The sequence below is a fragment of the Lagenorhynchus albirostris genome, chromosome 14, assembly GCF_949774975.1.
Source record: "Lagenorhynchus albirostris chromosome 14, mLagAlb1.1, whole genome shotgun sequence".
NCBI classification, from domain to species: domain Eukaryota; kingdom Metazoa; phylum Chordata; class Mammalia; order Artiodactyla; family Delphinidae; genus Lagenorhynchus; species Lagenorhynchus albirostris.
Window position 1 is genome coordinate 37,368,135 of NC_083108.1, and position 16,206 is coordinate 37,384,340.

Below are 16,206 nucleotides of genomic sequence, written 5' to 3' on the forward strand. Positions count from 1 at the left end.
GTTTGAACTGCACAAGTCTACTTACAAGCAGATTTTTTTTCAATAAATATATTGCAAAACTTTTTGGAGATTTACAACAATTTGAATAAGCTTGCAGACGAACCACAGAGCCTAAGAAATATTTTTTAAAAATTAAGAAAAAAGGTGTGTCATGAATGCGTAAAGTGTATGTAAATATACATATAACATTCAAAATATGTGTTAATTGACTATTTATGTTATCAGTAAGGCTTTCATTCAACAGTAGGCTATTAGTAAAGTTTTGGGGAGCCAAAAGGTACACGCAAATATTCAACTGCCCGGAGTTCAACACCCCTAACACCTGTGTTGTTCAAGGGTCAACTGTAATTAGTAACAAACTAGACATTGAAAATTTCAATATCTGAACATAAACCAGGGACTAAAAAACATTTTTTATATAGAATTCGATAGCAAATGATTTTGACTTTGTGAGCATTCATCTTTACAGCGCCTCTGCCATTGTAATACGAAAGTGGCAATAACATAACACTAAAAGACTGAGAGTGGCTGTGTTCCAGTAACACTTTACTCACAAAACAGGAAGAAGCAGATTTGGCCTACAGGTCATAGATTGCCAAACCCTGAGTTAAACTCTGGTTGGGGAGACAAAATATAACAAAAAGTAAAATGAAATAAACCAATCAGATAGAGCATATACCAAAGGAATGTACAGACACTATTAAAGAGGCGAAGAAAGACAAAGGAGAAATCAATGACTGAGCTATAAAAATAAAGTCTTTATGATATTATTTGCCAAACGAAGGAAATAATAACAATAATAATACAGGCTAATTTTGTTTTAATAAAGCATTTTCTTACATACAAAGGTTTATCCACCATCAACTAACAAATTCACATGAACAAAAGTCACAAAGGACACCTAATAAAAGAAAAAAATTGTCAATTTGATTTACTAACTCCACACAGATCAGGATTTAAGTCTTTGGAGACGTACTAAGACAATAAATGTTTCTTAACTAAGGCTTAAAGCAAGCCTGGACATTTTGGAACAAAATGAGTAACACACATTTTATATTCATACTAAGCAAAGCATCCTAGAATCCTCTGTATCTTTAAAAATGCTTGTAGATCATCTAATGTTCTTTCAAGGGCTCCTCTACCCTTATCTATCAGTTATTGGTCAGCATAAAAAAATGACTTACTGGTTAGCATTTATAAAGACTGGAGAATAAGGAAAAAAAAAAAAAAACAGAAAAAGAAAAAAAGAAATTACTGACCTGTTCATCTACTGAATCCCCTGCACCTTTTAAAGACTCCATGGAGACTGAAGTAGCAGTCACCCTGGAAGTCTTAAGTTTAACATCAGCTTTTGGATTCACCATCTTGTGTCTTGATCTGATATTTCCTCCTGTAGAAATTCCTAAGGATTTCCATCAAACAAGATTTCAAAATTATATCTTTTCATTCTCTTAAACCCTCCCCCCATCAACCTCTTCCTTGATATCCTCTACTTATGGCACTTGATGGGGAAATCTCTTACTTTATAAACTTCGTTTTAAGGCTCTGTTACTAAATAATGAATCATGAAAAGATGATGTTTTGCATGCAAAGATTCAACTGAAGTATTTTTAAATGGGGATGTGAACATCCGTAAGTCACATTAAAACCAATAAACTATAACATACCATACATACCTTAACTTATTGAAAATTAAAAATCTGATTCTTCACACAATTAGGATGCCTCCAGTGGTTCAGTTTTACTACTCATCTCTTAACAACCAGTAAGTAAGCTTTAAAGTTTATTACATAAACACTATATAAAGAAGTTTTCACATTTTTTTGAAATATAAAATTTAAACTATTATTTGTAATATGACAAGAAAAGAATCTCTTGCTCTTTAACACATGAATGAAGTATTCTGTAAATTCATCAAAAGCTGACTTGCCCAGCCAGCCCCTAAAATAAGGCAGTATTTCAAACCTCAGTGGGGTCATACCAAACATTAAAAAAAAAAAAAAAAAATTAGGTTCTGATGAACTGTTCGGCATCTACTTATACCTGCAAAGTTATCCTAATGTTTTTATTTTCTCCTAACTCTTAAGAAGCAAAGGAAGTTTACCAAATTAATGCATAAAATCATACCTGGAACATACACTACTGACTGTTCTTCATCAGAAACTATGCAGGAAGACATAAAGGAAAATACTAGAAAAGATTATCCAACATCCAAACATTGCTGTTCTGTATTTGTTATAATTTGTAATTTGTTTTGACCTGGGAGTTTATAACTAGCTTTTAAAAACAAAACTAGAAAGCACCATAATTAAAATAAATGTAGCAAAATTAATAATCTTTTAAAGTTAAACTTTATATATTCACAACTATCTGCTTCGTAAAAATTTTGGAAGGCCTTGTTCCATAAAAGTTTTATCCATGCTTATTCCCAAGTGAGATACACTACAAATTAGTTTCCTTTCATTTTCTTTCCTTTTGTAAACAAGGAGTTAAATACTCCATTTTGCTCATCATCGGTGAATGACAAGTTATTTTAGGCATGAATTCGTAATTTCAAAGGGAGCTTTAGCTTTTAATTTTAAAGTAAGCTTTAGCATTGACATATATACAGTACCAAATGTAAAATGGATAGCTAGCGGGAAGCTGCTGCATAGCACAGGGAGATCAGCTCTGATGCTTTGTGAGGACCTGGAGGGGTGGGATAGGGAGGATGGGAAGAGGCTCAAGAGGGAGGGGATATGGGGATATATGTATACTTATAGCTGATTCACTTTGTTGTACAACAGAAACTAACACAACATTGTAAAGCAATTATACTCCAAAAAAGATATATTAAAAAAAAAAGAATCTGTAATTTCAAAGTGAGCTTCAGCTTTGAAGAACAAACACTGTTTGGGGGCAAGTCAATCATGCCAACACAAAAAACATTTTTTATTCTTCTGCAGTATATTCATGAAATGTCTCAAGAAGCCCTACTATTTAACAAGTTGAAGAAATTTAAGACAAAAAGGACTATTCTGAATTTCAAAAGGAGAAATTCAGAAAGGCTAGAACACTGCTATAGAAAGGGAACCAATATAATAAGAAAGTTTACTTTCCAGAAATAAAATTTTATTCAGAACTATATCTAAATCCAGGTATGTCCACCATTTGATAACCTTCTATTACACTTCCAGGAAGTAAGTGTCTAAACAATTTTTTTCAAATGATCTAGAAAATACTAAAGTTTTGTTACTTTATAAAACATTTTCTTTTCCAAAATTTGTAGACAAACCAATTATTAACTATTTCCTCCTGGGAAAAGGCTGGAATAAAACAGTGGATTAATAACATGTTAAAAAATCAATATATTTCAGTTCAGAATCAATTCTAGTAATGGAATCTTTTCAAGGAATGCTGATTGGAAATGCCTAGAATCCCTATGGAACACAAAGATGGTGCTTACTGTCTGAACTGCCAGGTGGTTTCTAACAGCTCTCTGCAGCACTATCACAGCTTCAAGCTTTTGGCTGATAGGGCCTCTAAAAACTTTAAATTCCCTTAGACATCAGGGATGGAGCTTAGAAAATCTTAGGAGGCACATAAGACAAGTAAACAAGCAAAAACTTAGACCCCACAAGTCCAAGGAAATTGACTGCAACTAACACTGGAGCAGAGAGAGAATTTCTAAATTCACTGACATACAATCCAAAAAAAAATCCTTACAAAATGAAATTGTGCACGCTCTTTAACAGCAGATTCATTTTTTACATCCCTTGGGACTGCACACACTGCAGGTGCTCAATAAATGTTTAATCATTTGCTGTTGGAAATATACACATGGGAGAAAGTACCCAGCGGAAAAAAGTCAAGATGACCCAGGACATGTTCCATACGGCAGTGTCTTCAACTAGAGTATAAAGTAGTGATGAATTTGCAGAACATTCTCCATCTCCAAGGATGACGTATGGAAAGACTGACATAACAGAGTCCTGGAAAACATACTACACTTCTCTGGATCATTCACAAAGGAGCCTGCTCAACAGCTGGAAGAGACCAGCCACTGAGGACCCCACTCAGCTGCACCTTGATTTGGAAGCTCATCAAGTATTTTACACTTTCTCCTCTCTTCTCAAACCAGATGCCACTTCCCCCATCCTTACTCTAAGCTAATAACTTTGCTTCCTACTTCTTTAAGAAAAAACAACTGTAGAAGCCTTCCACAAGCTTCTGTTTGCAGATCACATGATACTACATATAGAAAACCCTAAAGACTCCACCAAAAAACTGTTAGAACGAATAAATAAATTCAGTTTGTTTATAAACAAAAGTTGTAGGATACAAAATCAATATATAAAAATCTGTTGCATTTCTATACAAGAATAACCAACTATCAGAAAGACAAATTAGGAAAATAATCCAATTTACAAATGCATCAAAAAAGAATAAAATATCTAGGAATAAACTTAACCAAGGAGGTGAAAGACCTATCCACTGAAAACTATAAGACATTGATAAAAGAAAATGAAGAAAACACAAATAGATATTCCATGCTCATGAATTGAAAGAATATTGTTAAAATGTCCATAAAGCAATCTACAGATTCAATGCAATCTCTATCAAAATTCCAATGCCATTTTTCACAGAAATAGAACAAACAATCCTAAAATTTGTATGGAACCACAAAAGACCCCAATTAGACAAAGCAATTTTGAGAAAGAAGAATAAAGCTGGAGGTATCACACTTCCTGGTTTCAAAATATTACAAAGCTATAGTTATCAAAACAGTACAGTACTAGCATAAAAACAGACACAAAAGACCCCCATGATAGCTACACTTTTCCTGCTTTATTTTTCTCCATGGCACCTATAATCACTGGACATATAATATTATTTTACTTATTCATGAACTCATCTCATTTCACTAAAATGTAAGCAGCAAGCGGGTGAAGATTTGCATCGTTTTGTTCAATGTTGTATCACCTAAGGTCAAAGCATGCCTGGCTCATGGTAAACCATCTATGAACGAATGAAACTGATATTTATTTAATCCTATGAGGCACTGTCCAACAACTCAGTGTTATCCTTCTCTTTTTGTCCTATTCAAAATATGCACACAAAACCCACTAGCTACATCCATGCCAAATTTCTTTTCAAGTATAAAAACGCTAAATAAACAGACCTTAACAAAAGTTTTTATAAATAAGACAGAAATATTTGAAATTGCCTCCATCCAACCTATCCTTTCTAATCATTTGTAATCTATCTTCAGCTCTTTATCTTAAGAACCCAAATATTTACCTTCTTCAAATACAAAGATTCCCAACAAATATATATATTTTATGGCAAAGTCAAAGAGACACAATATATACGAAATGTATATTGGACCTCTTATTGGGTTCTATGTGCCACCTTAGTTCTACTTGGTTCATTTGGAAGTGCCTCAATAAGACAAGTACAGCAAATTATAAAGAGTCTTTAATGCCCAAGTTTCCGGAATTAAAGTAGTAATGAGAAACCCAAGGCAGAAGTGGTAGAGAGAAATAAGTATACCTACCCTAACCAGGATCTCAAGAAAATAAACTTAGTACTTCCCACTCTACCCTAACCTTATGAGTTTGAATCACTTACCAACAACGTGCGTATTATTATTACTAACCACAACTATTTTCCTGACTAGTGTATTATTTTAACATCAACATAAAGTCTCTATTTTTAATTAAAAACTCAATGGCAGAGATTATAGCTACTGCAATGTTTTGACCAGGTCCTTTACAGTTCTAACTAACATCAAGTTCATAATATTGTTAATGATAATACACTTGAGTGCACTTCAGCAAATTTAGATACTGAAGAAACACTAACTTCTTTTGATATTACCAGGAGCTATAATGAAGGAGGAAAGCAGTTTATGGCCGAAGGGGCATATTCTACTTGCAGATGTAAGCCATAAATGACAACATGGCATACTCATTGTTTACACATTGGGTATAAAGACATACCTTGTGCAAAACAGCACTGCTGAATCATATTGTGCAGGAGATACATAACTCATAAGAACAACAGTATGAAAAAGGTGATATTCAGTCACAGATGATCTGTCCTCAGATGACGGAAACATCTAGGACTAGGAAATCGCTCAATCATATTTCTCTAATTGCTTAGGTGAAACACTGAAAATCTTTCAATAGTGTGAAAATAATACCAGATTATAGGTGCATAATTTTTGGTATTTTTCTATTGAAAGTTCTAATTATAAATGCTTTGGGGTGGTCTGGGAAGTCATCATTGTGACAAGAAAAGAGATCAAGATCAAAAGACACGTGACTAAATCAAATGATTGATAATTATTGTTATGCTTTTTAGCAAAGATTCAGTAACAAATTTATATTTGACATTGCTTTTATGTCCTATAGAGATTAAAATGAAAATATCTGAGTCTGGATATTAATTGGTCATTATGTGGAATAGGAAGCGTGATAGTGGTAACCTTGCAATTCCTTTCAAGCATCTGAATTTCTACAGAATGTAATCATCACCATTTTCCCCATATAATTTCAACTCCCCACTTTGAATGGGAAGATTAGTATTTTACATAAATGTTTAGAGTAAGGGAGAGTGTAAGAGAAAAGGAAGGCTATGTGACTTCTATATGAAATAGGGAGTAATATGACTGCACGAATAACTGAGAGTACAGGGTTGCTAAGACCAGGAGCATAGATTTAGTTTACATACCTATTAACTTAATCAGACCCACTGCAACAGACTGTCTCCCCTCCCCACGCCCCACACACATTCTATATCACAACAATATTCTTACATATTCTGTATCAGCACAATAGCATTGGTTATACAGAAAGTTAAGGAATAATAACCAAAGCCACATGGATGGTTATGAAAATGATTACACTAAAGAAGCACATAATAAGTTAATAATCTTCAAATATCTCTATCACAAAATTCTAACAATGCAGAGGTAATGTTTCATGAGAAAGTATGACTCATCCCAATTTCCTAACTTCCTAATTCAGCCCACTTGTTCCCAGTGTACATATTCTACTGATAGGTAAAGAAAAAAATATTTTATTTGCACAGTGCATCAGTGTGCTTTTATCCACCGTGTACACGATTTCACTTGATTCCCACCGACCTATCACACACAAGTGTAATTATGTTTAGAAAGTGCATAACACTAAACACGGAGCAACAAGAAATGCAAAAATATCCCACTCTCCACGGCATGACACTTTAATCCTAGTAATTCAACAAGGGTAACTGATAATACAACTTTCTAAGTTTTACTGAGAGCTAAGCAGAATGTGCAAAGAAAGATTCTGCCAAAGTTAAGAGCAATGCTTCCAACAATGCCATCACCAATCCTAGTAAACAGACAAAAAGACTTGCCTCTGCGGGCACCCAATACACTGAATGCCTTCCTTTCAGGTAACACTCCTCTAACATGAAACAAATTATCAGAACCAAAGATCAGCCTAGAACAGTCTACCTAACACAGGGAAAGAACCAGTTTTGTCAGACATCTCATCATAGATACTAATCTGGGAATACTACCGCAAGGATAAAAGCGCCACAGCTTCTCTACCATAAAACAACCCAAGAACTTCAGTCCTGCTAGTGGGACCCGCAATCTACATGCAAATCAACACCACTTCCAGGCCCTAAAATCTGCATCGCGTCCTATTCCATAATCATCATCACCAGATCATGTCCGCGTGAAACCAAGTCCACACTTCTCCAAAGATCTCAGTATGAAAATAAATCACCACTGACAGGCCTTCTAAGTCCGACAAGGTCCTGACTTACTCTTAACAACGCAGACTGAGGACACTCCTAAACCAAGACAAAAAGCTCTTGGACCACCCAACACCATGCACTTCTCCACAAGCTCACTCCGAAGAGACTAGGCCGGCCGGAGGTCATCCCGGGCAGAGGGACCCTTCCAGCCCCAGGAGAGGCCAAGACTCTAGGCCATCTTTCCAGAGCTCACCGCCAAGGAGGGCTGGGAAACATCTGTACCGAGTCCCCACGCCTGAACTCCAGCCTGGAGACAGTGCAGGCTCTCTGACACCTAATACCCAAGCAAGAGCATAGCCCAGCACCCGGACGGCAGCCGGACGGGACGGCCCCGCCACCGGGGTCCGCGGCAAGCTTCTTCCCTGCACTCCGCGTCCCTCGCGACCGTTCGCCGCACCGGGTAAAGCGCCGGCGCCCCCTGCCAGGCGGGCAAAGGATACAGTCGCGGCTCCAGAACGCCGCCGCGCCGAGTCGGGAGGGGCCCTCCACGTCCGCCATCTTGAAACAACCGCCACTCGGGGCGTCCCGCCGAGGCCGTCCAACCCCGGCCTCCAGGCCCGGTCCCGATTGGCCGCACTGCGCAGAGGCCCGCCCCCGCTTACGCAGCCGGCCCCGGCGGGGCGGGAGGGTCCGGGCGGTGGAGTCGCCGTGTCCCGGCGGCGTGGTGTGGAGCCCCTGCCGGGGCGGCGGGAACGAGCGCCTCGTAGAACTGCTACTCCCAGAGCAGCCCGGGCCCCCCATCTCCGCCCAGCCGCGCTCTCAGGCTCCGAGCACTACAACTCCCGGCATGCCGTGAACTTGACGGCCGCGCCTCCCGGGCGGAGTCCGGCCCTCCCGGCCGCCCGGCTCCCCCGCCCTGTCCCAGCCGCTCCTCAGACCGCGCGCGGAGCTGGGATGCAAGCCATGGAGGAGACACCGCCCCCGTTGCTGGGCAGCAACAAGCCGCACCTGGAGAAGCTGACCTTGGGGGTCACCCGCATCCTAGGTGAGTGGGACGGGGGGGCCGTGGGGGCCACTGCGGGACGAGGGGTGTGCCGTGGAAGCACGGAGGGAAGGCAAGAGCCGGACCCTGTAGGCCAGTGGGCATCGCGGCTGTAACTTCCGTTGTTAAGGGGGAAATTGGGGAATGGGGTGCTTGACTAGGTCGGGGAAGGGTTTGCGGGGAGTGTGGATACAGAGATGTGAAGCTCGAAGGTCGCCCCACCCGAAGTCCCACAACAGGGCCCAAGAAGGTCGGGCATAGATGTTCAAAGGCGAGGCAGCAGGCACCTGACAGTTGGGGGGTTGGCTGTCCCGAGAGGCCTTCTTGGCCTCTGGTAGCAGAGAGAGCTGGAGGAATGTTGCAGCCAACCTCCCAGGGTACCAATTCCCATGCGCCTCCCCGTACATGGTACCTGAAGTGGTCCAGAGGAATCAAGGCTGGCACCATTGAATGAATGGGTGGTTTTCCTTTACTAACCTTTAATAAGCACTAACCTTTACTTAGTACCCACCGCTATGTTACATGCTGGGGCAACAATAAAATAAAATGAAATGAAACACAAACACAGTTCAGTAATCTGTTATCGCTCAGAAGTAGCACACAGGAGGAGGTGATTGACCTTACCTGGAGAGTTAAGAAATACGTCCCACGGGAGATGATGCTAAATTTTGAAAGACAAATGGGAGTTAGCCAGATAACTAAGGAGGAAGGCAATCTAAGCAGGTCGGAACAGTATGCTTCAGTGCCTTCCCATCGCATTCATAATAGAATCCAAATTCTGTACCATGGCCCACAAGTCTGCTATAATTTGCCCTCATCTGTCTTTCTGACATTATTTTCACTCTGGCTTTGCCGCAGTAGCCTCCTTGTACCATTAGCACACTAAGCTTATTCCCACTTAAAGGCTTTTGCGATTTACTAGACCTTGCATCTGGAATTCTCTTCCTGTCAATGTCTGTCTCCGACTTCATTCAGATCTCTGATTGAATATCATGAGCTCAGAGAAACCTTTCCTGAATATAGTCTTAATAACACCCTTCCCTATTACTCTGTTCCCTTAACCCACTTTTTTTTTTTATCCTCACGGCTTTGTCACTACTTGAAATTATATATTTTACTTGAAATTATATATTTATTTGATTGGTTTTTTTGTCTGTCTTTTTTTCTGTAGTAGAGGTCCATGAGAATAGGAACTTTGTATTGCTCTTCCCTGTATTCCCCAGTGCCTAAGACAGTAAATGAGGCATGAAACATCCTGATGTGTTTGGGAGAAGTGATAGATTTTAGAAATGAAATTATAGAGTAGGGCAAGGAGAGGTCTAATCATCAAGATCACCCATATCCTATCTCCTCATTCTTATCCAAACTTCTGCCCTGTTGCTTCTTGTACTCCTGGGCTTAGGCAGGTCTTGCTATTCCACAGGCATGCTTCATTAGTATCTTTATAAGTCTAGGAAGTTTTCTCTAAATAAGAAGTTATTTTCTTTTGATAAATGTTTAATCCACTTAAGTCAAGCCAACTAAATTTCCCTTAAGCTGTCAGCTCGATTTAAAGACCTAAATAATTAAGTGACTGTAAACATTTTAAATTTCATTTATGCATTTAATATATTCTATCTATTAAGCATTTCACATGTCTGGCAAACTGGTAATAGCTACAAGTCAAAAACTACGTGAGGAATTAACTGACTCTGTTAAACTTTTAGGAAATCTAGCCTCCTGTAAACAGTCTATTTATAAACTTAATCAAAACCTAATAATTTCAAGTTAAAAAGCACAAGTCGAAAATCATTTGCAGACATACCTCAGAAATGTTGGGGGTTTGGTTCCAGACCACTGCAATAAAGTGGATATCCTAATAAAGTGAGCCACACAAATTTTTGGTTTCCCAGTCCATATAAAAGTTATGATTACACTATACTGTAGTCTATTAAGTGTGCAATAGCATTGTGTCTAAAATAAATGTATATACCTTAAAAAAACTTTATTGCTAAAAAATGCTAAATATCATCTGACAATGCAGGGTTGCCACAAACCTTCAATTTGTAAAAAACACAATACCTGAGAAAAACAATTTTACTGCACAAAAAAGTGCAGTAAAATGAGTATGCCTGTATATTATTTTTTCACATTTGTTTTTTGTTTGAAAAGATAATATATTAAGGGGATTTTTTTTAAAACAAGGCAGCTGAAGTCAGTGGTGGGTGTATGGTAAACAACCTCCCTAAACGATATGAAATGACTCCACAATTGCATTTTTATCCAAAACCAAACTCTCAGCATTGCTTAAAGACAGAGAATACCATCTGTTCAGAATGGCCGAATAAAAAGAGAAAAAGCAACAAATCACAGGGCCAGACCCTAATTGTTCCTGCCACACTCCCTCACTACTAGAAGGCTCTGTGACAAGCAGACAGACCCATGAAGAGGCTAGTTGGAACAATCAACAGAAACTAGAAACTAGCGTCACTAACCTAGAAATCTTTTTAAACAGCACAATAATGCAAAATGAAGGAGAGAAAAGTAAAACCCATAGAGAACTAATGCTAAAATCAGGAAATAAAATGTCCAACAGACAGCTGAGGAAAACTCTTAACCAAAAACCAACTGTGAAGCAGAAGAAAATGGTAAGTCTAAACTCCAGACAAAATTAAAATACATGAACAAGTATAGAAAATTCAATGAAAGAAAGTGTGAACCAAGGATATAATATCTAGCCAAACTGTCTTTAAAATAAAAGAACTTAGGGAATTCTATACCCATGAACCCTTCCTGAGGAATCTACTGGAGGATAGATTTCATCAAATCAGATATAGCTTGGGAAACCTTCAGCAAAAAAACTGATGCTGAGCATCATTTTCATACAGACACATACACGTGAACATACATAAATACATACACATAAGACTAAAGCAAAGGTGGGAGGAGAGTGGAAGAATGATGTACCAGTTGTTATCTATTATGACAAATTAAAAGGGCATTTGAAAGGGTATAAGTACAATGTAACTGGTGGGCAGATTTCTTAGATGACCTCCAATGCCATCTACCTGTGTATAATACTTTACTCTTGAAAATGGGCAGGACCTGTGAAGATGATGAATGTCATTCTATGGCTTAGGTTACATTATATGACAAAGGCAGAGATTTTTTGGTGTATGTAATTGAAGTACCTAATCAGTTGACTTTGACTTAAAAGGGACATTATCCTAGGTAGGCCTGACCTAATCAGGTGAGCATTCTAAAAGAGGGTATAGAAGTCAGACAGATTTCCTCCTGGCTTTGAAAAAGTAAGCTGCCATGTTGTGAGAGATCCTAGGAGAGGACCAATAGCAAGGAACTGCTAGTGGCTTCTAGGAGCTGAGAGCAGCCTCCTAGCTCATGGTCATCAAGAGAACAGGATCCTCAGTCCTACCACTGCTAAGTGTGGTAATTTGTTATGCAGCATAGAAAACTAGTACATATTTTATTACCTGGAAGTGGGTGCTTCTGTAACATATACCTAAATGGAAGTGTCTTTGGAACTGGGAAGTGGCTGGAGGCTGGAGGAACTTTCAGGAACTTGATAGAGAAAGTCAAAATCACCATGAAAAGACTGTAATAGAAATCTGGACTATGACAATATGGAGAATACTGCTGGTGAGGACTCAGAAGGAAATAGCATAATGGCAGAAATAAATCCTACCTTATTAGTAGTTACATTTAATGTAAATAAACTAGACACTCCCATGAGAAGGCAGAAATTGACATAAGATTTTAGAAAAACAAAAACATGATTCAAATATACCCAGTCTATAAGAGACACATTTTGTATTTAAAGACACAAATAGTTAAAAGTGAAAAGATGGGGGAAAAATATACCATGCAACTAGAACCCAAAGTAGAGCTTGAGTGGCTATACTAATATCAGGCAAAATAATCTTTAAAACAAAGTTCATTATTAGAAACAAAGGAGGAGGGCTTCCCTGGTGGCGCAGTGGTTGAGAGTTCGCCTGCTGATGCAGGGGACACGGGTTCGTGCCCCGGTCCGGGAAGATCCCACATGCCGCGGAGCGGCTGGGCCCGTGAGCCATGGCCGCTGAGCCTGCGCGTCCGGAGTCTGTGCTCCGCAATGGGAGAGGCCACAACAGTGAGAGGCCCGCGTACAGCAAAAAAAAAAAAAGAAACAAAGGAGGACAGTTCATAATGATAATAGGTGTCAGTGCTCAGAAAGGCAAAACAATTTTAATCTATGTGTACCTACAAAGGCCCAAAATACATGAAGCAAAAACTGACAGACTTGAAAGGAGAAGTAGACAATTCAACAATAATAGTTTGATACTTAAACGCCCTACTTATAACAATGGATAAAACACCTAAGCAGGAAGTCAACAAGGAAATAGTAAACTTAAGCAACACTGTAAATCGACTATACCTAACAGACATCCATAGAACACTTTACCCTAAAAGAGTAGAATAAAAATTCTTCTCAAGTATACATGGAGTAACCTCAAGAATAAACCATGTGTTTGACAAGCTGAAATAAATTTTAAAGGATTGATGTCATACAAAGTGTTCTCTGATGATAGAACACATCCAAACTGTGGGATAGAGTGAAAACATAAAAACAAATCAGACTTCCTCAATCTGATAAAGGGCATCTATGAAAAATCCATGGCTAACATTATACTCAATGGTGAAAAACTGTATGATTTACCATTAAAATCAGGAAAAAGGCAAATATTCATGGGATCCCCAGCACCACACCAGGTTTGACAGTTCACTAGGAGGATTACAGGACAGACAGTCATGTGATTTATTACAGCAGAAACAAAGGGAAAGGTGCATGTGGGGAAATCAAGGAAACCAGATGTAAGTTTTCTCTCAGTGAAATCACGTGGGACACAATTGTTCCAGCAACGTGTGACAACACATCTGAAATGTTGTCTACTAGGGAAGCTTATTTGAGCCCAGAAGTCCAGACCTGTTATTGGAAATCCATCATTCAGACATCCTCTACCTAGTATGTACCAAATTTGAGACTCCCAGCGGAAAGCTTGTGTTCAGCATAAACCATATTGTAACAACAGGTAGGTACAATGAGCCATTCTTTTTTTTTTTAAATAAAGTGAGCCATTCTTACCAGGCAATGGTGGGAACCCTCCTGAAATCCAAATTCCCAGATGCCAGCCAAGAACCAACCTTACAAGCAGGCCTTTCTAAATATTGCAGTCTCAGGCATGCTGTGTTCACTCTTTTTTGCACATAAGAACTCTCCTCTTACAACTTCTATTCAGCATTTTACTGGAGATTCTAGTCAGAACAATTAGACAAGAAAATGAAATAAAGACATACAATTTGGAAAGAAAGAAGTAAAGAGCTATTTGCAGATAACATGCTCTTGTATATTAAAAAAGTCCTAAGAAATCCACCAAAAAAAGGGAAAAAAACCCTACACATTAGCAATGAACAATCCAAAAATAAAATTGCAGAAACAATTCAATTTACAATTGGGTCAAAACAGTAAAATACTTAGTAAAAAGTTAAATTAACAGAAGTAAGGAGTGAACAAGCACATTAACAGAAGTGCATGACTTGTACACTGAAAACTACAACACAATATATAAAGAAAGAGCACCTAAATAAATTGGAAGACATCTCATGTTTATGGTTTGGAAGTCTTAATACTGTTAGAATCCCATACTCCCCAAATTGATCTAAATCTACAATCCCTATGAAAATGTCAGCTGCCTCTTTTGCAGAAATTGACAAATAACCCAGTCCTAAAATTAATATGGAAATGAAGGACACCCAGAATAGCCAAAACAATTTTGGAAAAGAGGAACAAAAATTAGAGGACTTAAACTTCACTATTTGAAAATTTACTACACTTGGGATAATGAAAATGTTCTGCAGATGAATAGTGGTAATAGTTGCACAACAATGTGAGTGTACTTAACTGTACACTTCAAAATAGTTAATATGGCAAATTTTATGTATATTTTACTATGATAAAAAAATTTACTCCAAAGCTACAATAGTCTTCACTGTGGCACTGGCATAAAGATAGAAATATAGATCAATGGAATAGGATTGAGACTCCAAAACTAAACTAACACATTTATGGTCCACTGATTTTCAACAAGGATGGCTGTACAACTCAGTGGGGGGAAAACAATCTTTTCAACAAATTGTTTTGTGACAACTAGATAGCCACATGCAAAAGAATGAAGTTGGACTCCTACCTCAATTCAAATACAAAAATTAACTCAAAATGGATCTTAGATATAAATGTAAGTGCTAAAACATAGACCTTGGATTCATTTTTAATGACTTTGGATTAGGCAATAGATTCTTAGATCTGATGCCAAAAGTACAAGAAACAAACAAACAAAATAGATAAATTGGACTTCATCAAAATTAAAGATGTTTGTGCTTTTAAGGATACCATCAAGAAAGTGAAAAGACATCCACAGAAAAGGAGAGACTTTTTGCAGATCACATATACAATGAGGGACTTATGGGTGGAATCTATGAAGCTCAACAAAAAAAGTCAAATAACCCAATTTAAAAGGATCTGAATAGATAAACATTTGTCCAAAGAAGACATACAAAGGCCAATAAGCATGTGTAAAGATGGTCATCATTGATCATTAGGGAAATTCAAATCAAAACCACGGTGAAATACCACTTCACACCCACTAGGATGTCCATAATCAGAAAGACTGACCTAAGTGTTGGTAAGGAAGTGGAGAAACTGGAACACACACATACACCACAGGTGGGAATGTAAAATGGCACTCTCACTTTGGAAAACAGTTTGTCACTTCCTCAAAAAGTTAAACATAGTTACCATATGACCTAGCAGTTCCACTTCTGGTTATATACCCAAGAGAAATGAAAACATTTACATGCAAAAATATGCACACAAATGTTCTTAGAAGCATTATTTGTAATAAAGTAGAAACAGTCCAAATGTCCATCAACTGATGAATGGGTCTAAAAAATGTGGTATATCTATACAATAGAAAATGTTGGCAATAGTAAGGAGTAAAGTACTGATACATGCTACAATATGGATGAACCTTGAAAACTAAATGAAAGAAGAGTTATGAAGCCCATGTGTTGTGTGATTTCATTTATATGATCTATAGTAGGCAAATCTATAGAGACTTAAAGTGAATTAGTGATTGCCAGAGGATGCTGGAAATGGGAAAGGGTACAAGGTTACTTTTTCAGGAAAGGACACATAACTCTGTGAATATACTAAAAACCACTGAATTATATACTTTAAAAGGGTGAAATTTATGGTATGTGAGTTATATCTCAATAAGGCTTTTTTTTTAAATAAAAAGGAATCCTAAAAACAGCCCTCCAAGATTTCCTGCACCAGGACTGTGAAACTGATGAGATATAACACCTGTGATTTGTTGTGTTAAATGGCAAAAGGGAGATTA

General features: G+C 38.0%; 2 protein-coding genes across 10 annotated transcripts in view; one reads left to right on the forward strand and one right to left on the reverse strand.

Annotated features, from left to right (window-relative positions):
- KIAA1328 (KIAA1328 ortholog) overlaps positions 1-8,522 on the reverse strand; it is a 396,831-nt gene extending 388,309 nt beyond the window's left edge. The window contains exons 1-3 of one of the 2 annotated variants that reach the window (XM_060121098.1): positions 8,232-8,522; positions 2,128-2,163; positions 1,260-1,402 (exon numbers count right to left, since the gene is read on the reverse strand). In XM_060121098.1, coding sequence (XP_059977081.1) covers positions 1,260-1,402; positions 2,128-2,163; positions 8,232-8,289 — 237 coding nt within the window. In that variant the 5' untranslated portion in view covers positions 8,290-8,522. The remainder of the gene's footprint in view (positions 1-1,259; positions 1,403-2,127; positions 2,164-8,231) is intronic. The other variant, XM_060121099.1, reaches the window with a different exon arrangement.
- The window catches only part of TPGS2 (tubulin polyglutamylase complex subunit 2), a 66,191-nt gene continuing 58,385 nt past the window's right edge, over positions 8,401-16,206 (forward strand). For all 8 annotated transcript variants that reach the window (XR_009534725.1, XR_009534726.1, XM_060121100.1 and 5 more), the window contains exon 1: positions 8,401-8,776. Coding sequence is in view for 6 of the 8 variants with exons in the window: in XM_060121100.1 (XP_059977083.1) it covers positions 8,686-8,776 (91 nt within the window). In the remaining 2 variants the exon portion in view is untranslated. The remainder of the gene's footprint in view (positions 8,777-16,206) is intronic.